At 36.5% G+C, this 26,111-nt stretch overlaps 1 protein-coding gene across 4 annotated transcripts; it reads left to right on the top strand.

Annotated features, from left to right (window-relative positions):
* Positions 1 to 1,062: 1,062 nt before the first annotated feature.
* Positions 1,063 to 25,417, top strand: NEDD1 (neural precursor cell expressed, developmentally down-regulated 1). 4 transcript variants are annotated; one of them, XM_026085846.1, is made up of 14 exons: positions 1,063 to 1,202; positions 3,368 to 3,462; positions 4,900 to 5,016; positions 6,232 to 6,372; positions 11,313 to 11,542; positions 12,227 to 12,428; positions 13,431 to 13,617; positions 16,471 to 16,602; positions 16,802 to 16,849; positions 17,253 to 17,482; positions 18,227 to 18,383; positions 18,683 to 18,839; positions 23,753 to 23,819; positions 24,512 to 25,417. In XM_026085846.1, exons 1-14 carry the CDS (start codon positions 1,067 to 1,069, stop codon positions 24,614 to 24,616), a joined length of 2,004 nt encoding a protein of 667 aa, XP_025941631.1. In that variant the 5' UTR covers positions 1,063 to 1,066; the 3' UTR covers positions 24,617 to 25,417. The 4 variants fall into 4 exon arrangements, with proteins under 4 accessions (XP_025941631.1, XP_025941632.1, XP_025941634.1 ...); XM_026085847.1 differs by lacking the exons at positions 23,753 to 23,819; positions 24,512 to 25,417 and adding an exon at positions 23,512 to 23,746; XM_026085849.1 differs by lacking the exons at positions 23,753 to 23,819; positions 24,512 to 25,417 and adding an exon at positions 22,624 to 23,502.
* Positions 25,418 to 26,111: the final 694 nt, after the last annotated feature.

The following is a 26,111-nucleotide window of genomic DNA, read 5'->3' on the forward strand; positions in this document are numbered from 1 at the left end:
GTGGGGTCGGGCCGGGCGGCTGTGGCGGGGCACGGAGCGGCTCGTCCCGCTCCCCCTGGGGCCGCCCGTGCGCAGCGGGGCGGGAGTAAGTCGGTGCTAGTCGTGGGGGGGAGCGTGGGGCGGCGGGGCGGCTCTGCGCCTGATGCCCTGGGCCGCGGCAGAGCCAAGGCAGCTGCAGACCTCGAGTTTCCTGACTCGTTTTCCTCAGTTTCGCGGGTTTGTTTCAAGCATTTTGAGCTGTGCGAATCGGTGAATGAAAACCCTATAGAAACGCCCCAGAAGCTCCTTTGGCTAAAGGGTTATTGTGCTTTGAGGTGAACGAAGGGTTCGCCTTTTGGGTCCTCGCTTGTTGTCCGAGTTTCAAATTAGCCACAATAAAAACTGAGAATAAACTTTATAAAGCTGGAATTGGCTAGTCTGGTTTTAACTCTCAGAACGGCGACTGTCAAAGCAAATGGCAGTACAGTTTGTTTACCTTGTGAAAGCTGAATTGAAAAGTAACTCATTGTCGCTCGTCTTCTACTGTTAAAGGTTTACTTTTAAAGATTCTCCGCCTTCTCCTGTAGCACAGCGAGGGGGACGCTGGAGCCCTTTGGGTCTGAACTTCCAGTGTTTCCTTGCAACAGTCGGTTTGATTCTAGCTTGTATAGCTCCATCTACTGTTGACAAGTGAGTCCTTGAAATAGTCAGGACTTCGTGCTAGACATCTATAAACTCTACGGATATATGCAGATGTAAAACGTCATTTTCGTCTCTAGTAGTAGCTCGAGTTCTGAACTTGTGAGTTATTAACTGCGTGGATTTTAGATATATTGATAGCACAGAGAGGTTGATGTTTCCTTTGTGAAAAGGAAAGCACGTGTTTCCCACAGGAATTAAAGTAACAAAAGCATGGAGTGTCTGCTGCTTTCAGCAGTGTGTTGAGTTGAATGGTGCTAATTGTATAACTCTCCAAATAAATGTCCATCTTATCAAGAAAACAGTATAAAATGGTATTGATGAGATTCTTTTTGACTCACAAAGTGAAGTGCAACTTAATTTTTCTTTTACGTAAATAGGTGCAATCATGCAAGAGAGCATACGTTTTGCTTCATCAGGAGATGACATAAAAATATGGGATTCCTCATCAGTAACTGTGGTGGAGCAGTTCAACCCACATACATCTCCACATCCAGTCAGCTCGCTGTGTTGGGCCAGTAATAGTATCCTTTACTGTTTTAGTCATAGTTTTGTGGGAGTTCTGCAAAATTGCAGTGATTTTATTTTTATTATTATTATGAAATTGTCTCTAAATGACAGGGCTTATCTAGTCTTGAAAATTCTTGCATAAAAAGATTCTTACATACTGTGAAGAAATTTTTGTGGTTGCCTGTGTTTAAGTGCTTTACAAAATAAACTCATGCTGGTAAATGCTTCTGAAGATGTTAGTCTTCCTTTAGGAGGCTAACACATTTTTAATGATTGTGATATGCTTGAATTGCCTATCAACTGCAAACTTATTCATTTGTTTCTTTAGTGGTTGATTACAATATTCACATTCAAGGCAGTACTTAATTTGTTGGTAAGGTTCAACAAAGCAATTGCTAACATAATGAAATTCTATATATAGTACAGAGAGGAAAACTGTGATTAGTTTTTTTTGTTTTTTTTTTTGTTGTTGTTTTCTTTTTTAACAGCTTTTCACTGATTCTGTTAGTAGAAATGGCCTCTGTCTGACAGAGTACACTTAAGTCTCTTACTGTCTAAGCACTGGTTTTCTGTGCACTGTTTGTAGCATTTACAGAGGAAGCACAAATATATTGCATCCATCCATAGCATTGGTTTATCCAGGAAAGTGGGTTGGGTCCATGTAGACCTGTCACCTCTGTCTTGGAGGCCTATTATAGGATAATGATATGTAGTGCCAAGTAGGATATGAATATATGAGAATTTTCATGGAAATAGCGCACTGTCAGGTGAATAGATATATGGCTGTCCTGGGGAAAAAGCAGTGATGTCTGGTCTTGATGTAAAAGAAAGACAGGATGCTGACAAATAAAAATATATGTCCTGAAAGTTCTGAATGCCTCTGTCCTCTAAGTCTGCAAGGGAGTGAATGCGTGAGAAGACAAAATTTACAATAGTCAGAGCACAAATTAATGTTTTAGCTGTGGAAATTCCAAAGAAATTGAAGCATGGGGGGAAAAAAAAGCATCTCTTTTTTTTAAGATCCATTGTTTAGTAAACTTGAGCTATAGACAGTCTGCCTTGTCATATGTTCTTACTCCCAATCTCCTCTTCACCCCCAAAATCTGAAATGACTGTCTTACTTTGTGCATTTTTGAATGTCTGATAATTTGTTATGGTAAAGCATTGCTTTTGGTTTTAGTGGTGGTTCTTCATAATTTCTGTAAGCTCAAATGTTGTCTTAAAATGATGGAAGAAATAGCAAGCACTAATGTGCCTACTGGTTCTGTTGGTGTTAAATCCAACAATTAATCTATATTCTTAAGTAAATATAAAATCATTATGGGTATTGGCCTGAAGATGTAAGGGACATCGATCTGAATGATTACTCGATTGATTCAATGTAGGGGACAGTGGTAATTTTCTTGCTCCTCAACAAAAGCATAGAACTGTATTTCTAGTTACCTGTAGATCAGCATCCATCCAAATTTTCTATGGGGTACTACGTCATAGTGTGTATCTCTTTCAAAACTTAAGCCAATCTTTCTTTTCAACTCGCGCTGTACTTTTCTTAATTTTTTGTCTGAACTACTTGGTGTCATAAAGGCTTTTTTGCCCTCAATAATAAGAGGGAGACAAATTAGCAGACATATCCATTATACTCCAGAAACTGTGCTGAACTGGTCTAACATTTATCATGGACAGGACTTTTCTTTAAATTCATAGTCTGCTAATAGCAACAGACATTGCTTTGAACTCTAGTGATAAATGGAGTTCATATTTTGCGGTGGTGGTGGTTGGGGTGAGGGGGGAAGAGTGCAGCCTGGATAAGCTGCCTGGCAGAAAAGAGATCTTAAATAATATCTGCCAGATAGTTTGTCTCTTCTCTCTGAAAGAAATTGCCCTGTTGGGAAGGAAGGGCTGTAGTTGCTTCTTGCGGGGGGGGGGGGGGNGGGACAAATTGTCTCTAAGATCTTCTTAATGAAGAGTTGTTTCTGACAGCCTGGTTTTAAACAGCCTTATGTTTCTATTTTTTCCCTCAAATAGCAAATGCAAAATATTTCTAAAGCATGTAGATCTCTTCAAGGTACAGTTCTTCAGACTCTTTAACCAATGTGTTACCTGTTTAATAAGGGAGACTTACTGTTGCTTTTACTAACCAGCAGCGTTACACGGTTGTGGTCCATAACTTGTGGCTAAGATAGCTTCCTGGTTACTGCTTCTGCTGTTGGTGATAAAATAGTTGTTTCAAGCTGTAAAAGTAAACCTGTTCCACTTTTTGAAATAGCTGAAGGAGTAAGTATGTTTAATGCTGTTCCCTTTTTATCCACTCCACCCTGTGTACTGTTTGTATCTCATCTGTTCTGCGTATCAAATTAATTTTAGTATTGTTATGACACATACCTCAAAACTTGAAAGTATTTTTAAAGTATATAGTTGAAATGTCTGTAAGGGAGTGGAGGGAATAGCGCTTCTAAAATATTTGTACCAGTGAAAAAACAAGTTGCAGTTATACCAGCATCTGATGCCAATGGCTTTCTTAATAAGGGAATTTTCTTGTTGAGCCCTTATATGATAGGGTAATTGGTGCTTCAAACTTGATTTAATAGATGTGTACTCAGTAGAACATAGCTGAAATTTGAACTGGATTTTCAAACCTGAATTGTCAGAAGTATGCATGCCTACAAATTATGCATATTTCTAAAACATAAGAGTCTATATAAAGATAATTCTTAGAGTACGTGTGCTAGCTTCTGGAAATACTTTGTGTTATGTATATATATATTTTTTTTTGTTGAAGGGAAGCATGTCACTATAAAACTCTTTAGAAAACTAGGCTTGATTTTAGAAAAGTCTCTTGACATGGTTACTTGAATGACTTGTTGGGTGCTATAAATTATGCTAATTATTCTCCTTGGATAGTTATTGTAAAGGTAATTTGGAACGGGAATGTTCTGAAAATAAGTTAAAACCGGGCTTTTAGGTTGACAAAGCAAACACTTTCAAAGGTGTAGTGTTTGCCATGGAGATTTCTCTAAACCTAATGTAAACATAATGCAATCACTTCCAATTTTGCCATGTGAATAATTAGATGGACTTGTTTTTTCTTATTTCAAACCTCAGGAAGTTAAAAGTGAATTTTCAACATGATAGGACTGAATAATTTGTCCTCCGTATAGGTCTATCATTAAGATTGACATTTTTTTCAAAAGTTAGCACTTCAGTGATCACTTTAAAAAGAAGCACTTTGTGGAATTATGAGGTTTGCTGCTATAATATTCTTTGTAATGTTTAGGAAATGTGAAGAACATGACCTAGACAACTCTTTAATATTCTTTTAAGGAATTTTTTTTCTAAACTTAGGGCTTTCTTTTTAAAGCTCTATAGCTGAATAGAAATCTATGATTGCAGTTTAGAGAGCTATAATTTAAAGTGAAAATGCATACTGAAGAAAAGGGAACTAAGAGAATTTGAAATGGGGATGGGAAAATATGAGAAGAGCCTCTGAGAGTTTATTACCTTATATATTTAAATCTTAACATGTCTAAACTGGACTGGATTTTAAATGCTTGTTGATGGGAAATAACTGTAGTGTACCGATAGTTCTGTCAGTCAGCGGGACTACTTGTGTTAAAGGTGAAAATTTATATCAATATGCTTTTAAGTAGACTCGAGTAAACCTCTTAATTCCCTTTAACATACTGTCTGGTTTTTGTTTTTGTTTTTTATCAGGCGAGACAGACATGTGTGAGCTTAAATTCCAGTTCTTTACACATTGCAAGTGGAGGCCTTGATAACTCTGTTAATATCTGGGATCTGAAGTCCAGAAGGCTCTACCGTAGTCTTAAGGTAACACTTTGGGGTTTTTTGATGCTTGGCTGCAGGAAGAACTGTAGCCTTTGTAACTTCTGGATTTTTCTGCCAGTTGTGGAAAATACTGTTTCTCTAGATCACAGATCCGTAGGATCAAGTTCACAGACAGGAGCGAGCGCACATATATATCTTGTTTAACTTTGTGCTCTTTATGCACTGTAAATAACAAACTGATTTTAACTAATTATGCTTGACTTGGTGTCTTCAGGGTACAAGTCTATCATAACGTATCTTTAAATCTTCAGAATAGGCTTCTCATTTTGAGAATCTGAAGTGATGTTTTCTGACAGGATTTTTTCAAGGGCTGCACTTCAGATAACTGCTACTTCTGATACTTCAATCAGGAAAATGCTTTTGTATGTGTAGGATACTGTAGTCCCCTTGAAAAGAACAGAACTCCTGCTATTCAAAATTGCTTAAGCAAGAACATCAATGCAGAATTGGTGCATGGTCATCTTTTTCCTAACTGATACAGTGAATTCTCTAAAATTTTGCTATGATGCACAAAAGTGATGACTGTCTAGCTTATTTCCATGATACCATGAATAGATTCTTCCTTCATTTAGGATCACAAAGATGCTCTAGAATTTTAGCTATAGTAATTTTATTTAAAACTCTTAACAGTCTAAGAAAAAAATTAAGTAATTAATATAATAATTTAAATATCTTTTTACCTTTGGGGTCTGGAAATATTTGATTGCGTTTACTGAATATACGGAGGAAGATAATATCTTCATTGCAAGTGACTATACTGTAAAGCTATCTGGTAGATATATGCATTACAGGTAACAGAAGAGAAGTTGTCAGTAGTATATCAGATCAATAGAAAGCGTCTTAAAATCAGCGTTGGTTTCAGAAAGACCTTGCTTTTAAAATAACATTAATGATATATGTGGTAGAGATCCCTATGGTTGTCTTATTAAAATATTGCATATAATTAAAGCATCATCTTTGCTAATTTATTAAAACAACCTTCTGAAAACAATCAAACAGACATTGGTTAAAATATAATGGCTGATCTTCTGTATGTTCTGTTGATCTCTGGGATATTCCAGAATAATCCTTAAATAATCTTTTAGCAATAGGTCTGGAAGAAACATCAAGCTGAAGTTTTCCTACAAAAGAATGTGTTAGGAAGGAATATGGCTTTCCTGAAATTCTTTAACCCTCTTTCCCTGCCCTCCCTTATAGGATCACAAAGATGAAGTCACATGTGTTACATATAATTGGAATGATTGCTACATTGCTTCTGGATCTTTGAGTGGTGAAATTATTCTACACAGTGTTACAACCAATTTATCAAGTACTCCCTTTGGTTATGGCAGCCGTCAGGTAGGTTGTATGTATTGAGCTACTGTCAGGTTTTTGAGCACTTCCCTCCCCCCACCCCAAACTGAGTGTTTGAAATTGGAAGTATGTATTGAGAGCTTTTCTGCTTTTGAAATAACCTTCAATGTGGTTATCTTTTTAAGTTTTATCAATCTATTTTCTTTTAATTTTTTTAAAAGTGCACTTACAGGATTGAGAAAGCAGGCCTTTGGGTGTATAGTAGTCTTCAATGATAAGTAACATAACTTTTCTCAGGTACCTTTACTTATACACAGTTTACAGCCAGTTTTAGTTTATATAGGCTCTGCTGCCTCAAGAACAAACTTCTACACATCTTAGAGCTGATCAAAAAATAGTCAGCCTTGCAAACCTAAACAGAATTTCAGTGTGCTGCTGTATGCCTGTTGTCGTGAAGAACGAAGTGTGTATAGCCTGGGCTCTTATTTACCCAGAGTAATCAGATTTACAACTGAACAGAATCATCTCTACAGTAAGGGAGAATATAAGCCTGCATTTGGAAATAAGTTAAATTAAAATTGCACAGTTGCTCAAAGAGTAAAAGCAATGAGATCTTAGGTTACCTACTTGGATGAATAACTGTAGTTTGAAGGAGATCTCTATGCAAAAGACAAACACAAAGCACATGTACTACTTAAGGGCCTTGGTAATGGTTTTCACTGCAGTCCTTTTTTTACAGAACCGCAGATACTGCAGAAATGGTGGTGTCATTAGGGGAATTGTCTTGATATAAGGACTTCTGTAGTAGCAAATCAGCTGTGTTGTCCCTTTGGAAGACACAGCGCGAGTTCTTAGTGTGAATGTGGTCTTAGGCACAGCCAAGGGTTTGCGCTCTGGCCCTTTTTTTTTAAACTAGGTCATTTTTACAGAGGCAGAAGCTGCCTGAGGGATGACAGAATCATTGCTCTTGTCCTAACCCTGACTTTTTATTGTTGCGGGGAGTACTGAGGTTTTGATTTGGTTATATTCTGTTACTGTAACAGCTCTTTCAGTCCTAGATCCTAGACCTTGGATGGAGTGGGAAGTTAATTTTTTTTCTTGTCTACCACTGAACAATATAGGTCGATGAAGAATGTTTAGAGCATCACAGGCATTGTGATATACTTTGTGTTGAAAAATCTCTATTAAAATCAAAGTATCTGCTTTTGGGTGCTGCAGTGTCTTTGATGCATTACTGTAGTTTCCTATTTGTATTGAAGCAAAATTGTACTTCATATCTGACTTGAGCTTAAAAATCCCTCTGTGTAGTCAGTTCATTTTTCTGATTTGATTGTTATGATCTTATGAAGAATGTGGATGTAAGACAAGGGCTGCAGGGAAACCCTCAGCTGGATTATACAGCTAAGGTGAGTTTCCAGAGTGGGGACTATGCTGCTGGCTAATTGGAAAGTTTTAAAATTCTTTTGAGAATGATTCACATCAACCTGTTTAATATATTCAACTCTTTCCACCAAAAAGTGAGTAGGAATAAGTGATGCTGTGAATAGCTATTTTGGCAGATGAAATCAAGAGGTTTGCTGCAAAGTTAAGTAGTCTTTAAGATGGCTAAAGATATCTGAAGTGTTAAATCAAAGTAATTCCAAGTGCAGAGATAGTATTCACTTCCTAGAGTCTGTAGCATTTTCTAATGGGGGCAGTTATTTGATTGCAGCCTTAAATTAAAATGGCATTGAATTGTAATTGTGTAATGTCAGGGCTACCGGAATGTCCTAGTTTATGAGCATATCTTGTGTCCTAAAAATCATCTTTACTCTTATGTGCAAAAGTTGCTATGTTTTTAATTTTGGGTTTTATTTGGGAACTTGTAGGGATTTGCAGAATTAATTGCGCAACGAGGCAAATATCTGAAGACTTGTGTTTTTTAAAAAAATAATAAATAAAAAGGAAGTCCACGATCAAAGAATTTATAGTTTAGGGGCCCAGTTTTGTAAAAGTAAACTTGAATAGTTGAACAGTGTATTGTCTTGCTTGTTCCTGGCACTAGGTGTCTGGCTTAATAAGGGTCACCACTCCTTAGTAACTCTTTTTTACAATTGGGGAATGTGAGGTCAGACTAACCTTATAAAAGTTAGCTTGTCTCTGCTTGATTCAGCATAATGGAATGTAGTTTCCTTGCCAGTTAATTTCTGTAATCCTATAGGCTCTACAAGGAGTAGAATGGCACAAGATTGCAGTGCTTCCTAAGAATTTAAACGATTTTCTTTTCATAGAATTCAATTCAGAGTATTGGCCTATAGTCTGTTAATTGATTTTGATTTAGAAACATCTATGTGCTTTATCAGAGTTAAGTTCTTTCACGGAGTTGTTTGTGGATCCCATAGTTTCTTTGCTGCTGGTATTCATTAAGACTACCAGATTCTTATCTGCTTACTGTTGTGAGGCTGAATTAGTTTGTTTTGACACACAATGTTTGTTCAAGTCTTCACTGCCTGGTGCTATTCTCCTAGCAACAGAATTTAGTTTAGTTTAGCTGTTTGAACAGCTGGCTGATTTGTAAAGATGTGTGATGGCTTCTGGTCATTCCTTATAGCTTTAAAAGCTCAAGACTATTTCACTGTCAACTGTGTTTACATCTACCTTCCCACCTACAAGGCTTACTAAGGTATAAAAGAGCTTAAGCAACTATAGTGTCTCAGAATAAGATAATCAATGATGCTAGGCTGGTTTTGATTTAGTTTTAGGCTTTTCATTTGTTTTTCAACAGTGAAAAACCCTGAGTGCAACCAACCCTTTTCAGCAATGGACCAGTCGTTTTCTGCATTTTTCCTAACTTGGCTGTTTTAACATGAAGCTTAAAGATAAAAGGTACCTCATCTTCTGCAGAAAATCTGCTGCAGTCACAGCTAAGGCAAAAAGATATATATGGTTTCTTGTACTACACTGACCAGTAAAGTGTTTGAGAGAGGGCTTCATTTTTTTTTTTTTTTTTTTTTTTTGCTGGTTCAGCGCCTTGCGCTAAACATGTTTCTGGAAGTTCTGTTTGTGCAGAATTCCCAGAAATCATCAGGAGTTGCACTTACTGAAACGTGGTGCCACCTGCTTCGTATTAATTTCCCTTTTTTGCAATTTTGAAAGGTTCGTTCTAAGACATGACAGTTGTCCTCCATTCCTTCTGAATCCTTGGTTGAGGTTTCCGCTTCTTTGTGGAGCATCTAGGCTTTCAGTGCGACAAGTAATACAAGTGCCAGAAATCAGGTTGGAGGTATCTGAGGCAACAAATATCTCCAGTAAAATGAAGGGGAAAATGCAAGAAGATCCAGTACACTACATTGTGATGTGTAGCATGCCAGACTAATATAATAGCTTTTTCTAGACAAATAAAATGTGGTGGCTGTTATCTGTCTGGTCTTGAATAAAACTTTTGATTCAGTGCCATCTGAGACTATTTTAGAGAGGATGGAGGTTAGAAAAGGAATTGAAGATGAGTAAGAATTGGGCTATTGGAAAGAAGACAGTAGGTAATGTTGAAAGAACAGTGTCTGGGTTATCAGTAGCTAATCTTGTTTGATATTTTCACTAATGATTAGTATTCAAGAAGCAGGGATATGATGACACAAAGCTCAAAGATACTGCCCATAAGAAAGGGGATTGTGACAGTATCCAAAAAGAACTGAAAGAATAGACATGAGGGCAACTATGACTACAGAAATCAAGGTCCCAGACTTAGGTCATAGCTGAGGCTTTTGGTATTAGACTAGGAACTGAAAATTCACAAGGGAAAGAAAGACTTGGGCTTCATGAAAAGGCAGCGAATACCAGTAGAGTTTGAACCATAAAAAAGAAAATGCAATCTAGGATATGTTAGGAAAAGTATTTACAGAAAAAAATGAAGTTTTATTGCGCTTGCAAAGGCAGTAGTGAAATGTTTTGAGTATCATGAGAGATTTGGGTTGTCTGTATTCAAGAACGATTCATATTGGAAGAGTTGCAAGGAGGCTGTGATGGTAATGAACCTGCCTTAGACTGAGTCTGGCTTATTGGTTCCAGCAAAATAAAGCCTGAAAAAAAGGTAAGATAGTTGTTTACTAAACATGTAAGAGCAGCACTGGGGAGGGAGGGAAACAATTCAGAATAAAGGGCGTTTTTGTCACAGGAATGAATTAGTGCAAACGGGCCATGAATAAAACTTACCTGGAAACTGAGTATTGTAATTTAATATTAGAGCACGGAGGTTCTGAAACATCCTCTAAACCAATATAGCGGAAACAAAATACTTGCTTGTTTCTAAAATACAGTTTGAGTTCCTGTATTGCATGGTTCTGTGATAGCAGGGCTGCGCATGATGAACCAGGCATAATATCCTCTTCTGTGGTCCTAACTCACAGGGTGAAATCTCTTCTGCAGGACCTTAATACTTGAATAACTTGCTCGACCTCATGTCTTATCAAATTGTCTTGTATCCGAGTACTTGAAAAATCAGTCGAGGGGAATTAAAAGTTTAACATTCTTGGCAGGAGAGCAATCAATGAAATAATGAAGCTTTTCACTTGTTTAATTTTAGGTATGGTGTGGGTTGGTTTTTTGCGTGTTTTTTTTCTTTTTGGTGTTTATGATAGCATGATACTTGCCTAAAATCAAGAAACTTTTCTAGTGGTGTGTGTGTGTGGGGGGGGAGGTTGGTTTTTTTTTTGTTTTTTTTTGTCTTTTTTTTAATATTGTATCCCTCACTTTTGGGCATCATATATGCTGATCAGCATGCTGGTCAAAATAACGTCTGTCCCTGGGCAGCAGAAATGGGATTGTAATGCAAAATGAACATTCTTTAGAGTGGCTGACCTTTGACTAGTTTGACTTACATTAGGAATACAGATGCTATGGTATGTAACATCAAAATTCCTAATGTATTCTTAAATTATTTTATATAATATGTATATAATAATATTTAATACTGCTGTTACATTTCATTATTTATGTCCATTTTACAGCCTATTCGACACTTGAAATACTCATCCTTTAAGAAATCTTTGCTGGGCAGTGTTTCTGACAGTGGAGCTGTAACTTTGTGGGATGTAAATAGTCAGAACCCATATCATAATTTTGAAAATACTCATAAAGCACCAGCTTCAGAAATCTGCTTTTCTCCAGTCAATGAATTGCTACTTGTAACCGTAGGTTTGGATAAAAGAATTATTCTTTATGACACCTCAAGTAAAAAGTGAGTATATTAAAGACCTTTAAATTTATAGGATCTGTATTTAGTTTTTTATTAATTGAAAAAGCATGTTTAACTATGACATTAAACATTGGATAAGAAAGCAGGAAGTATGGTTGCATAGGTGACGGGGCTGTACAGTAAAAGGGTGGGATGACAAGGGGTGTTATGGGACTTTGGTTCTCTTGTGGGGAATGCTTTTGCTCTAGCTGAATGAAAGCAAGAGTTAGGCTCTAGTTTGGAGGGGTTTGGTAGGAGGATGCAAACTAGGACCTGAAGTTCCTCCCAGAGCTGGTGTGGGAAGGTTAGAGGCAATAGGCTTGGGAAGCTAAAGGATGTATGTAGCTAAAGGATGACTGCTGCTGGAAATGATGATACCTGTAAGTAATCTAGGTGTCAGAAGTGCTGTTATGAAGGTAATTTGATCCTGTCCTGGTGAAATATTTTGGGACATATGCCGCTTGTTAATTTGTTAAACAAATCACTTACTCTCAGCCTAATATACTGTTCCTTAAGATATTCCACTGAATTTACTTGGCACTGGAGAAGTTGAACTGCCAACTGGTAGCTGCATTATGAAAGCTTATCTTCTAGGTATTTCGTTTTGAAAAGTCTAATCATAAAAACTACTGTCTTGATAATGAACTCTAAAAGACTCTTTATCCTGTCTTTTTTTCCTGTACAAAGATTACTGACAACGCTAGTAGCTGAATTTCCTCTGACAACAGTAGACTTTATGCCTGATGGTACTACTTTGGCTATAGGATGTTCCCGGGGAAAAATCTACCAGTATGACTTAAGAAAACTGACGTCACCGGTAAAAACAGTTAGTGCTCACAAAGGCTGTGTGAAATGCATACGTCTTCAGTTCAGTGGCACTTCTTCCAAGGTAAAAAAAACAAAACAAAAAAACCTTCTGTTTTATTGCTTAACATGTAGATTAATAAAAACAAAGTATGAATTAAGACTTTAAAAACATTAATATTCAATTTCTAAACATTGTAGATGCCAACAAAGATGATGCATACCAATACAGAAATAAAAACTGCTCAATATTAAGTGCCATTTTAGTGGGGTTTTGTATGTAAAGCTTTCATCAGATTTCCTTTTTTCATAGTTTCAGTGTAGAGATGAGTGAGACTTTAAAAGTAGTCTTAAACTTTCTTGTGTGAGTATGTTGCTGTTGCAGATCAGTTTGTGGCACCTAAGATTCATTTGCAGGCAGTAGCAGAATGACTGGTAATGTCCCTTTCACAGAAAGGGAAGAAGCACAGCTGCTTCTCTTGGGGTATATTGTATGGTCTTTTGTATGTGGTCTTCCACAGGCACGTGAAAAACTTGGACAAATTGTTTAGATAGAATTGATTAAATGAAACTTCTATTAAATGTAGAAGGCTTGAGGAGGTTCTTCCAGGAATAAGTGGGCTCTGCTTGAACCAAAAACCCCACATGCTTATTCCCTGGAGAAAGAACCTTCAAGATGTATTCATTACGCCTCTGAGACTCTTCTGTCCTTCCAGCACACTTGCAGCTGCTGCTTGGAAGCAGCTTTGTAGTCCAGAGTCCCTAAAAATGTAATCTTCTATTTTTCCTAGGACTAAGCCTAGGATGAAAATTGGCTAGAGCCAGCTCACTCCATTATCTTAAGGTCTGTTGATATCCTCTTGCAGGTCCATACAATATTCTTATAATGATACAGAGGTCTCTCACGTTCTTTGAAGTTACATGAAGATATGTCCTTTTATATTTCTGAAGAGAAATTGAGGCATATCTCCTAGGCAAACTTTGCAACTTGAAGTCTTTTAGTGTTTTGAACACAGAAAGACTATTGGTTTGTATTTTCACTTTTAGCTGAAGGAACAATCTTAATTCCTTCTTTTTTTTTCTTCAGTCTAACCTTAAGGGTTCTTCAAATAAACCTATATCCAAAAGAGTAGAAGTCAAAGCTGGTAGTAATCTCGGAGGAATTCAAAATATTGGCATAAAAAATATGACTTCTCATACATCAGCAACAGTTTCACCCCATCTGACTCTGCCAAATGAGAGTAAAGGAGGAGATGTTCTTCAGGACAAAACAGGTAGCGTATTCTTCCTAGTCTTAAAAACGTTTGACGTGGAGTAGAAGATAGAAGGAATATTTCGTGCCTTGACCATCACAGTATAAAAAAGAACCAAGGGAAGGGCATTTGTTGCAAAAGTGTGCTTGCGTGCATGTGCATTTGCACCTTCTTCTGCCTTTCCTACTGCATTAGACGAACTAGGAGAATGTGGGAAGTGAATTGGGTCCTACTGTCAGCTTTTAGAGATTCTTGCTTCAAGTCCAGAATTTTACGTGTATATATTTAAGCTTTAAAGGAGAAAACTATGGTGTATGGGGATATCTCATGTGTTTTGACCTCTTGTATATTATCCTTAGGTACAGAATATGATTTCTGACACAATGTCCATATGGAATGGAGAGCTAATGGTTTGTGGTTCTATCAATTAACAGGTATCACAAACCCCTTGCCTAAAAAACCTAAGGGGTTTTTATTACTTATGTCTGAGGTTTATCGTAAAATAAGAGAACTTAACTGTATTTTTGTATGAGACATGATTCCAACATCACATGGTAGGAAAGATGTTAAATATAGTTAGCAAGTTTGATTAGTTCTGTAACTTTACTTGCTACTTATATTTCTGAAGTTAACATGCTCTTCATGAAAACTGACATTATTCTTAAATTCTGTCACTTTGTAAAATGTACTCTTAAAATTTTAGTTAATTCAAGAATTCTGAAAATATTGTCAAATCAATCAAGCTGTTTGTTTGATTTCTGATAACCTTTCAAGCCATTTGAATTCAACAGCACTTTTTCCTCCCTTCATAAGTAAGGAGAAATACATTTAGCAACACTAATCAGGCAATAAGCCACTGCAGTCTATAGGGACACAGATTAATGACCTCCCTTGGGTATGCAGTGAAGCGCAAGGTGAAGTAGAATGCTTTCTATGTACTCAAGAAGTGTTGCTAATCAACATTACTGCATGGTGTGGAAAACCTTATTTCAGTTAAAAATACACTTTATTATCATTATTTGAAAATGTAATGGCTGTTATCTCTTAAACAGGTCTGTTCATAATAAATAAATGTTTTTAGAAAATAATGTTCTACCAAATAAAAATTTTTCATTAAATTGAATGTTGACTTTGGAAAGTAAATAACCCTATATACTTAAGAAGATATGATCTTTAAACTTACAAATGGGAATGGAGAAGACAGATCATGAACTGCATTTGTTCTGGAAGAACAATTGTTCTGCTGTAGATCCTAAAGGTGGATTTTAGCTTTGGAAAAATATGGGGCATTCAGTAAAGTGGTCTTATAGCATATTTAAAAACAAAACAAAAAAAGGCCTGTTTATACAGCTTGTAAATGAACTGGAGCTTTTGGTTGCAGATATGTTAGCATGCAAAAGTATTAACGAATTCTGAATGTGAGGAGAAGATGTACTTTGAGCTGGATTCACATAAATGTGTATTTAATAGCCATCCACCAATTTAGATACTTCTGACATTTAGATTACTGGGAGCTGGGAAAATTGTACATAAAAGATTTTACCCAGTTTTATATTATGCTTTTTCCATGTACATCTTCCATAGCTTCTGGCATAGGTTGATAGTGCACTTCTAGCTGGACTCAATATGCCAAGTATTTACTTAATTAGCAAGTGAAATCTTATGCATGCATCACAACTGCCACATCTGAGGGAGCAGAAAACATGGTACATTAATACATTTAAAATTGAAATCTTAAACCTGACTCAAGTCCCAGTTTATGCAGACACTTTGGACATGATTAATTCTAGTCATCCACAGTTACTTTTGGCCCACATGAATGAGTAATCTCACACGCGGAAGAAGCAATAGGTTCTATGAATAGTACTTCGGGGGGTTTTGTTTGTTTTGTTAATAAAGTAGGTATCAAATAAAGCATTTGTATGTGTGGGCAAGATTTATTTAGGTATGGAGCAGTGCTACTGCTCTTCACGTATATCTTGACTTTTACAAGCAAAACGCAGGCACTTCTAGAGTGGGGAATTCAGTGAGGTCAGAGTAGTGGCTTGCTTATAATCTTGACTCACTTTTCAAATGTACTGAATTGTGAAAGTTATTTAGGTGGTACCTTAACAGTTCAATTCACTTCTCCATGTGTTACACATCTTAAAAACTGCAGTTCAAATAATTACTTTTTTTTTTTTTTTTTTACTTAAGAAGTGCTTCCATTCTGCAGACAAGTGTCCATGCTACCGTGTATCCAAAAGCTTAACGTCTTTGTTTTTCTGGATTTGGTGGTGGGAGGTGTGGGGAAGGTCTGGAGATGAGTTTTGCTTGTCTGTGACTGTAACTCCACTCTAATTCCCTAATATTGGAAATAAGCAAAGAATATCCTTGCATTAGGTGAGCTTTAAAACAGATGTTTCTTGGAGTTTTTCTTGGAATGCTTAATGGCCAGACTGAAGCAGATTTGTCTTCTTGTGGAATAAATGTAAATGCTGATACCTGACTGTGGTCACCTTCCTAGGGGGAGGTGTGTTCACTAATTATCATTTCGCCTGGTGCATCGGAAATTTGCTGCAGATATCATGTGTTTATCTAAAAATGACTGCATTCTCATGTTTAATAACTCTAATTTTAAAAAAGAGGAAACAGAAATCCACTTGTATCTTACTCTTGTTGATAAGTATCTTAGTTTTTAGTTATATTCCCTTAAGATGAGAACACATATGAGGAAGTTAAAGTTGACCCTCTAGAATCCTCGCAAGGTTCTAAAGTGCTTGCTCGACTCACCAGGCATCGTGTTGCTTGTGAGATTATGTAGGGATAAAATACATTATTCTTGTACATTTTGGAAAATGTCAATTACTAACTGAATGCTATTGTCTTTTTAAGGCTTTCCTCATAGTAGCAGCTTGGATGTGATTCCATCTAAAGAAACAGATCATGGGAAAAGTACTGATTTAAATAATTTTGATGATTTGGGTCGAAATAGTTTAGGAGATGTGTTTTCTCCAGTCAGAGATGGTAAGTTGCTAATACTGACATTTGTAAAGAATCATTCATCTGCCTAGCATTACATTTTGTCATTTGTGTCAGGGATTGCTGTACCTATTTGGCATTTTAATTCATCTTTGATTATTAACTGGATGCAGTGATGTGAATATTGACATAGATTTCATCTAATAAACACTTTTTAACTTGTGTATATTGTGGTATTTTGTAGATATTATTTCATGTAAAGCAAACGAAGATCCTCCAGGAAAAGGAGATGGTAAGCATACTTTCTGTATTCTTTTCTTTGTGGCCATTGGAGGCTTTCACTATTTCTTACATGCTAATTTTTGTCATACTGAAAGCAAACAAGCAGTGGAAGCATACACTAATACAAATTAACTTTTATGTACATTGTCGAATGCATGGAGGAGTTTAGGCCCCACATGTGGTAAGAGGAAATTAAAGAGTATGGTCTTAAAGTAATTTTGTTTTTCCTTTAGGTAATTTATAGTGATATATAGAGGCTCTTCCATGTTTTTCTTAAAGATAGCAACAGCATAAGTTGGATTTGAAGTTTTCAGGGGGGTTTTGTTTTGTTTTGAGGGTTTGGGGGCTTTTTGTTTTTTTGTTTGTTTGTTTTTTATTTTGGCTTGTCTCTCACCCTTCCTTTTTCATTTTAGGTCTTGATTTTCAGTCCTACCTTTCGGGTTTGGATTTTCTCCCACAGCTCCCCACTGCCTTTCCAGTAAAAAGAAACCCAGTTGGCAGTAGTGCACAAGGGATACGGTCCAGCCCATTACATGTATTTGTGGGTTCTCCAATTAAAGAAGAGGAAGAACATACAAATCCAGAGGCTGACACTAAGAAAATAACTCTTGGAAAACAAGAATCTATAGAAGCTGTAAAGCAGGTATACTGTACTAATTCTTGTTATGTTTAGTCTTTTTAGAATCTGACAGAATATTACTACTTGAAGGAAAAATCCTTAGTAGTGTCCCAGCTAATTTTATTTTGCAACTCTCTTCACACTGTTGGCAGAAATCTGTAAAAGTGTTTGTCGTTTTACGTATGTTATCCCTCAGTAATGCACATTTATCTTAAATAAACATAGATTACAAAACTGTGTGTGAAACAAAACTGAGCTAGCCTGTGGATTATTTTGATTTTTTTCTAGAAAATCAAGAACGATCATTTGCTGGTTCCACAAATATGCTTTTCTGTCCTTTGCTAGGTCACTTCCCCCTCTTCTCTCCCCTTTCTCCCCTGTTTCCCAGGAAGTTTTTCTTCCTTCTTGAAATACCTCTGATATGCTTCTTTTGAGACCCATGCTCCATTTGTATTGTTTCTGAGATGTGTGAGTTTTCTAGGAGCAATGTTTATAATTTATGGCACAAAATGTTTGATGTGAAAGTTAAGAGGCCCTGGCCTTTTCATGCTTCTGTGTGTGTATCTGAGGAGATTTTTGGATATTTAGGTGATCAATTCTTAAGAGGTCTTGCTAGAAGACAAAAAGCATGCTTTATCAACAGATTCATAAATACAAAAATATTTGAAAGAAGTGCATGCCTGAAAACTTTAGTCTTCAAGTGCCACTAAATAATTGAAATAAATAAATATATACTTATATATGTATTTTTTTTAATTTGATTGACAGCTTTCAAAACTGAACTCATCAAGTGCAGAATCTGGAACTTTAAGTCCTCCACCATCCTCCACTGCTGTAAAGACTCCTGACACAAATGAGAGATTAGTGAAGAATATTCAGGCTAATCTTGCATATGATCTGCCAGTAAATGGTACTACCTCAACAAGTAAGTAGATCAGTTTTGCCCAGTTTTGTAAGTGATTGATTGTGAATTGATGGAAAACCTAATAAAATGATTTTAGCAGTGAAACAGAACATCCAATCTGGATTCTTCTGTAAATCCAGTTAGGCCCCTAGGACATTTCTAGTTCCTTCTGAAAAAAAAACTCTTTCTAAATCTAATTCTTGTTATTTTTTTTCCCCCTAGGTAGTAGTAGGGATAAAATATCAACAAGCCTCAGGACACACACAATTTTTATGTACTCCAAGTACACTGATTTATTTATTTTTTTTCTTATCATAAAGGTCCAAAGATAACATCACCTGTCACTGTTGGAGTTGCCGGTTCACTGTCAGAAAAAATAGCAGAAACCATTGGGAGTAACAGACCAAATGCACCTTTGACATCAATACAAATAAACTTCATTCAAAATATGATACAAGAAACACTGGATGACTTCAGGTAGTTATATTCATGCAGAGCATTTTTGTTTTCAATTACCTTTTTTCTTGGTAAGATGTTCAACATTACTTTAAACGTATTTCCTACTAGCATCAAGAAATGACGTCATTAATAACCTTAGTCTTGGAAATCTAGGTAGGAAATTGTATTTATTTTGAGTAACTGATGCCTCATTAGATTGATGTCTCTAAGGGTTGTTTATGTGCATGGCTTTGTAACTATTTTCAAGATGAGTGTTTGAGTACTTCTCAGATGGTAAATTTATCTGCGTAATGAGGTCCTTAGTGCTTTCATGAAGCCTTGTGCTGATTTCTTCCCCACCTCCCCCCGCCCCTAGTCCTGGTAGTAGACATTTCTTCTCTTAAAGTTGACACTGTGCAGAGTTTGATCTAGACATTTGTAGTGGTTTTGAGTGTTGTTAGCTTTGCATGTATAACATGAAACACTGGGTATATTTTTATTGATACAGCTTTACATAAAATGATGTCTATGCTCTGATACTTGTATCTGCAGACACCTAATAAAAATTCCACTCACTTCATAAAAGAAGCCAAATTAGCATAAGTTATGGATTTAGCAAGGAGCAGTTTTACTCAAAACCTTTTTTCCATCTCCTGTCACGAGTATCATGGACTTCATACCTAGGATTAAAAATAAAAAAAAGTAGACCTGATATTTTCTTGTTTTCTCCTTTTGAAGATTTTTCCTTGTATTTGCAGCTTTCAGCATTCACCGAGGTCAGACTTTCCTCTGATGTTCTGAAAATTGCTTATTTTGTTGCCAGTTCTTCCTTTACCTTTTGGTAAAGCCTCAGCCAAATTTGTAAGGAGCAGAGGTTTTAAAATTACTGAGTTCTCCGTTTTGCTTGAAACCAAGGACTAGATAGCGGAGAAAGAATCAAAGTAGCCTGATTGCTGCAGGGGAAAAGACAGCAGAGCTCAGGTTTTGCACAGTAGCAGACGCTGCCGGGCTAATTGGTCATCACATAACTCAGAAGTAGTGCAGTATACTGCCTTCTTGAGTAGGAGAGTATCATGTGGGATGTAATGTGGATTAGTCACCAGATCCTTAGGAAATGAGAGTTCATTAATTCCTCTGTAACAGAAACACAGGAAGCTGTTTTGTGAACGGTTCCTCAGAACTGGCCATGAGTGCTCACTCCATCTGGGTGAACTTGCATCAGCTTTGTATAAAGAGGGCTGTTAAGGAACCGTTGCTTGTTGCCTTCCTTTCTGAAGGCGGCAGGGGATACTACAGACTTCTGCAGTGTTTTTGCCTGTTCAGATTTTTTATCAATTCTGTTATAAATATGGGCTGACTTGTTGCCTATTACTACTACTACCATTCCATTTATTTTCATTCATTCTTTTCTTTTTGTTGTTGTTGTTATTTTATTATTCCTCTGATCATTATGCTTGATTGTTGCACTGCAAGCAACTTTTTTTCTTTTATGACACTTTTTTGTAATATCCTTCTGACTTTTGTTACTCAAAAAACTTTTCTGCCATTTTGCAGTAGTTTCCCTATGATAGGCAAAACTATTGCATCCCCTTAATGAAAGGTATTGCTCACGGCATTGAGCATTTATAAAGCAGCTGGCAGAACACCTAGATGAAAGTCTCCTTTTGTAAGTTTTATAGAGTGAATACTGTATGTTTGCATGGTATTTCAAGGACATAAACAGGAAGTGGATACAAAGGCTTCCTTTGGCAGACTGATTTTTTTTTTTTTTTTTTCCCCCTCCTTCTTTCTCTCAGATTGTGTGTTAGTTGGCCTGGGGCTTGAAAACGGGAGTGGAAGGTGGTCATAGAAGAGGCTCCACTTCTTCCACTTCCACTTCTTCCACCATGTGGAAGAACATGGCAACTTCTAGCCCCGTTAAATATGCCAGTGTCTACTGATGGAAGCTTGTGAATTGGTAATAAAGATTCAGGTAGCAGAGGGTGGAAACTTGGTGTCTCAGGTGAAGGGAACGAGACTGAATGGCAGTAACACATATGAGAAATACCTGCCGCCTTCCTTACAGCCACTGAATTTTAGTAACATCTGAACTGCTCCTTAGAACAAGCAGAATTATTTGATGAAGTAAGTTGTAATACAGGCTGCCTACAGGCAAAGGACAGGATGCAATAATCCCCAAAGCTTTGAGATATGTGACTAGAAGGAGACAAAACTGCATCTTGTCCTGTTTCACCCCTCCTTGCCTTACTGTAAAGGTTCTGATAGTAGCACCTTTATAGAGGTCCCTGAATATGTCTTAGTCCCTGTTTATCATCTTGCTTGAATTCTTCAGGACCTAAAGGCTGAAAAAAAATAGAAGACAGATAGCTTATCTAAAAACTGTGGTTCATTAGGTTTGGTGAATCTCGTTTACCGCTACAGTAATTTTTAAATAATGCATGTTTTGTAGAAATGTAATCTGAAATTCTGACAGCCTTTCCTCCTCTCATTGTAGATGTGTACAATTGAGCATTTGGAGTACTGTAGGCAATTTCTTGAATTGCAAAAACAGTTCTGGGATCCAAAACTTCACATTGCTAGAAATGAGATTAAAATTTTAACTTTTTTTAGAGTTTCTTCTGAGCAAAGTTACATTATCTTCATAATGCTTTTAAAATTCTAGCAAAACAGAATAATTAAAAGCCTTGGGGTGCTTTTTGCACTACTGTGCTTTGGAGTGACACTTAAAGCTCCTACTTAGCACCTGCAGAAATCATATAGTGTATATACACACTTTGGTACATACACTGCATAAAATAAATATAGTATATGTTGTATTAATAAAACTGTTTTCAAAACCCAATTTCCTTTAAGCACTTTCTGCTCAAGAATTCTTAAAATAATTTCCAAAATCCCCTTTTGTTTATGTTGCTCTTAGTGAGCTATTTTGTTTATTTGTAGTCCAGTAATTAAGGAGGGGGTTGGGTTTTTCTCCCCACTTAAGGTAAGTTCAGCGAATAGCTGTTTGTTTCTTAGGAAATACATTTCCTATTCAATAACTACTGAATTTCATTTTAACAGTTTAAAAAAATGCAATGATTTTTATCCTAGATAATATAACTTTACCATTTAGATAAAACTGTGATATGATGATACTGTGTGTGTAATTTAAATAAGAGACAGAAATTTTTTTAGGTGTAGAGACTGTTTGTTTTTGATAAAGGTTTTTAGTCTTACATTGTCCAGGTTATTAGATTCTTGGTGGTAAAGTGTATAAAGTAAAGAATTGCTTGAGCAGGTTTATAGTGTTGATTATATTTGTTAATTTTTAAATAATAGCAGAATCTGCTCACTGATCCATCCATATTTGATAAGAATAAGATGAGGAAAAGAAGAGAGAATAGTGTATGCCTTAAAAGCAATTTGAAGGAGATGGAGCAGTTGAGAGAGATGTGTTCGGGGGATCATTTCCCAATCCTTCTTTTAAGATGAAATAGGTTGATTGAGAGATGGTGGAGGGGAAGAGGAGCGCTGGGAGGGGAGAACGTGGGAGGGGTTGTGGCTGTCTTGATGACAAAAAGCCATGTAAAACTAGTTTAATAGGTCTATATACTATGGGCGTTCTGTATCTGCCAATAGAAAAATAAATTGAATGTTACTGTATGCCTTTAAACAAGAACATTGCATGGTAAAACTCCCCCAGGACTTTTTGGTGATTATCACTCTTTTGATAAAAAAGTGTAACTTTCACATGAGTTAAAATGGATTGCAGATTCTTTTTCTTAAAAGTCTGTATTTAGGGATCCCGCTATTGGAAAATATACTTCTCAGTCTTGTATTTCAGTATCTGAGAACTGGAGCTTCAGAGATTGTGCTTCTCTGCTGACCTACCCTTCCTGGAGTGGCTGGAAGGCTCTTGCTGTTTTGTTTTCCAGTTGTAAATTGTGGATACATTCAAACTGAATCTAAGATACCTTCTGTATACTAAGGAAGATAGAGGGAGGGGAGCCATTGCAAGCTTCTCATTGATCTAAATACCTTCCAGCTCTGGAGTCTGAGGAAAGAAGTATTTGAATCTCTGTTGCCTGAAAACCATTCTACAAGTAATGGAAAAGACAGAGACTTCAGTAAAGGACCAGGAGAAATTTGTAACTCATTTGGTTCAGAACCTCCCCTGTGTTTCTCAAACTTCCTGTCTCTGGAAGATAGCCTGCGCTTTTGGTTTCTAAGCTGCCAGTGGGGTCTATTTTGAGGAAAGACTGCTCTCCTCTGAAGAAGTTCTGAAGTACAATTACCTGTGGGAATACCAAGTGAACAGTATATTCCCTTGGGGTTTACTCTATGTTCTAGGAAAGGAGAATGGAATAAGATGTGTGTATGCCTAGTCAAGAAATGCCTTACTTTGTCAGGCCAGTGGGCCACCTAGCACAGTTCTCCGTCTCAGACACTGGCACTGTGGATATGCTGTTTAGGAAGAGCACGTGAGCCTGCCTGTATTTTGTGGGCTGTTCGCCTTGTTCTTCCCCAGCATCCAGAACTGTTGTAGTGTTTAGAGGGTATATCCCAGCCTGGTCCTTGTAGCGTGGAACTGTTGCCCATGAATTGTCCAAATTTATGGACAACACTGTTAGTGCTTCTTATATAGATTAACTGAAAGCTAAGAAAAGTTTACAGCTTGCAAGTGAAAAACTAGTCTCGATATCACTACCTATATATTTCTATTTCTAAGCAGAAAGGATCCTAAATCTTTTTGTGTACCAAAAATACCTGGATGAAAAATAATGTCATTAAAAAGAAGTCTTGCAGAAACTAAGCTGGTAGAGGACTGTGTTTCATGGTTTAAGAGTTTTAAGTCTGTTACTCCATGACGTAGTGAAGGTGAAGGAGTGTGGAGTTCTGGGCATTTGGAGTTGAAGAAGAATTACTGCTTCCTAAATAAAACTAAGCATTGTCCTTTGCAATTCTTCCCCCAGAGAAGCATGTCATCGAGATATTGTGAATTTGCAAGTGGAGATGATCAAACAGTTCCATATGCAGTTGGTATGTACAAAGATCAGTGTGGGAAATATTTACAGTTTTCATTTTTAGTAATAGTCTATCAACTACTTTGGTCAAAACAGAAAATTGGGTTTGCTCATTAAGAACAAGAAAGGGAGGATGGAATGTGAAGGAGGGGGAAAGGTACCTAAATCTATTAAAACTCTTTTAGGCTCAATAAATAAAGTGAACATATGCATTGGGTAGGTATCATGAATTCCATATTTCAGGAGTTGTAAAAGATAAAGGGGAAGTAAATTCAACTGTCCCTTGGAAAGGACCAGGAGCTGGCGTATGAAGGAATTAGAGAGTGTTCAAATAGAAAACTTCACTTACTAGTACAGCATGCATGCTGAACTGTATTCTATGTTTTTAACTTTACCTTTTTATGCGTCTTTGTTCTTTTGGTCTGCATTAAAAAGACCTTGACTCAGTACTGAACATTTAATAAAAACCTGCATTAATAGATTCTCATCCTGAAGAAGTGCAAAATATGCTTTGATAAAATATTCGCTAATGTATTAATGATCAAAATACTGTATGTCAGCATAAAAAAATCTCATTTTTCTTACCAAAGTTTAAAAACAGTATTATCTCGCTTATTTAATTTTCAAAAGGGGTATGAAAATGGATAGGGTAGAACTGGGAAAATGAACTTTATAGTTTCTGATTAGGGCTTTTTTTCTTTTCTCTAGAATGAAATGCATGCCTTACTTGAAAGATATTCTGTAAATGAAAGCTTAGTAGCTGAAATTGAGAGATTACGAGAAGAAAACAAAAGACTGAGGACTCACTTCTGAAAGATTCACACTGCTAATTTTATTAGCATGAACTCGCTACATTTTGTTGCTTATGACAGATCGTCCATCATCACTGAAATATTGTATGAAGATCTGCTATTATCTTAACTTGAATCTTTTCTTCTAAATAAATGGTGTAAGATACTATATTTAATTATAAAATTTGTAACAGATAAATACTGTATAATAAATGTTCACATATTCTCGGTAACCACCTTGAAATACATCCATCTAACAGGAAAAACTAAAAGGATAAGTACATTATTAGAGTTTTAGCAATATGTGAAGTGCCTTTTTATAAACAAAAATGAACGAGGACAAATGCATCTTCTCTAAGACTGTGATACACCTGTGTTTCTATTTGCTTCTTTATTTTACTGTTGTCAGAAACAATCATTTTAGCTTGCCTTTCGGATACTTTTGGAGAAAAAGTGGGGAGAAAACTCATCTTCTATATGACATAGTCTTATTTCTAAGGAGCTGGAAACTACAGAACTTTATCCAACTGGCAACTCTTCTATCCTGAGTAAAACTAGAGTTCAGAAATATTCCTGAATTCAGTGCCATCATCTTGCTTATCTTCATAACTCTGAAATGTGCTCGTCTGTATGAGCTTTGTTGCTGCAAATGCTACGTCAACTGCAGGATGAAATTTTTGTTACAACTTTAGTTGTGAAACTAGGTTTCTTTTTATTTACATATATTTGAATATTTTCATAACTTGCCCAATTTGAATGTAACTTTAGACTTCAAAATGTAAGTATACTCAACCATTAATAATATATTATTGCGTAAATGGGATCTTTCAACCTTTGACTCAAGTATCTTTCTCTTCCCCCTAATTCCTTTGTATTCGTAGTGGCCAAAACTTAGTATACAACCATTGTGTTGTAGTTCTGACTCTTGCTGTTTTAGCAGTATTGTAACCTTTTCCTTAGATCAGCTGCATACCAAATCTAGCTAGCATCTCAGCTGTATGATTAACATAACAAATAATATTGAAGAGAAATCATTAGTCCAGTAGCATAATGCTGCCAGACCTGTATGTTACCGTTTCTGAAGTGAAACCCAGTATGAAGTCCTGACTCAGCTGAAGTTCATGGGAGGTTTGGGTTGCCCTTTAATAGTGCCAAGAGATTGCCCTGACTTCAACTGAAAATTTCTCTGAAAGGCCTCTGCTACAAGTGCTTCTTGCAGTTAAATTCTTCCAGGGGCTTCTTAATTTTCCCACTAATACTTGGTGTTGGTTTTTTTTTCCCCACATAAATAATCATTAAAACTTGAAAAGGCTGAAAGCATACTGAATTAATTAGCTACATCTAGTGTTTAAATCCATGATGGCACTCTTCCACTAAATGGCAAAGCCATAGTATATAGTGTAACTTATTTGAAATGTTGTAAAACTGCTGCAAAACTGCAGCAAAACTGTTTGTTGAAAACTACCTTTTCCATATCTTTCCTATAACTTTTTTTTAAGGAAGGGACTGATACTTTA

Source organism: Apteryx rowi, unplaced genomic scaffold (assembly GCF_003343035.1).
Source record: "Apteryx rowi isolate R43461 unplaced genomic scaffold, aptRow1 scaffold_679, whole genome shotgun sequence".
NCBI classification, from domain to species: Eukaryota; Metazoa; Chordata; class Aves; order Apterygiformes; family Apterygidae; genus Apteryx; species Apteryx rowi.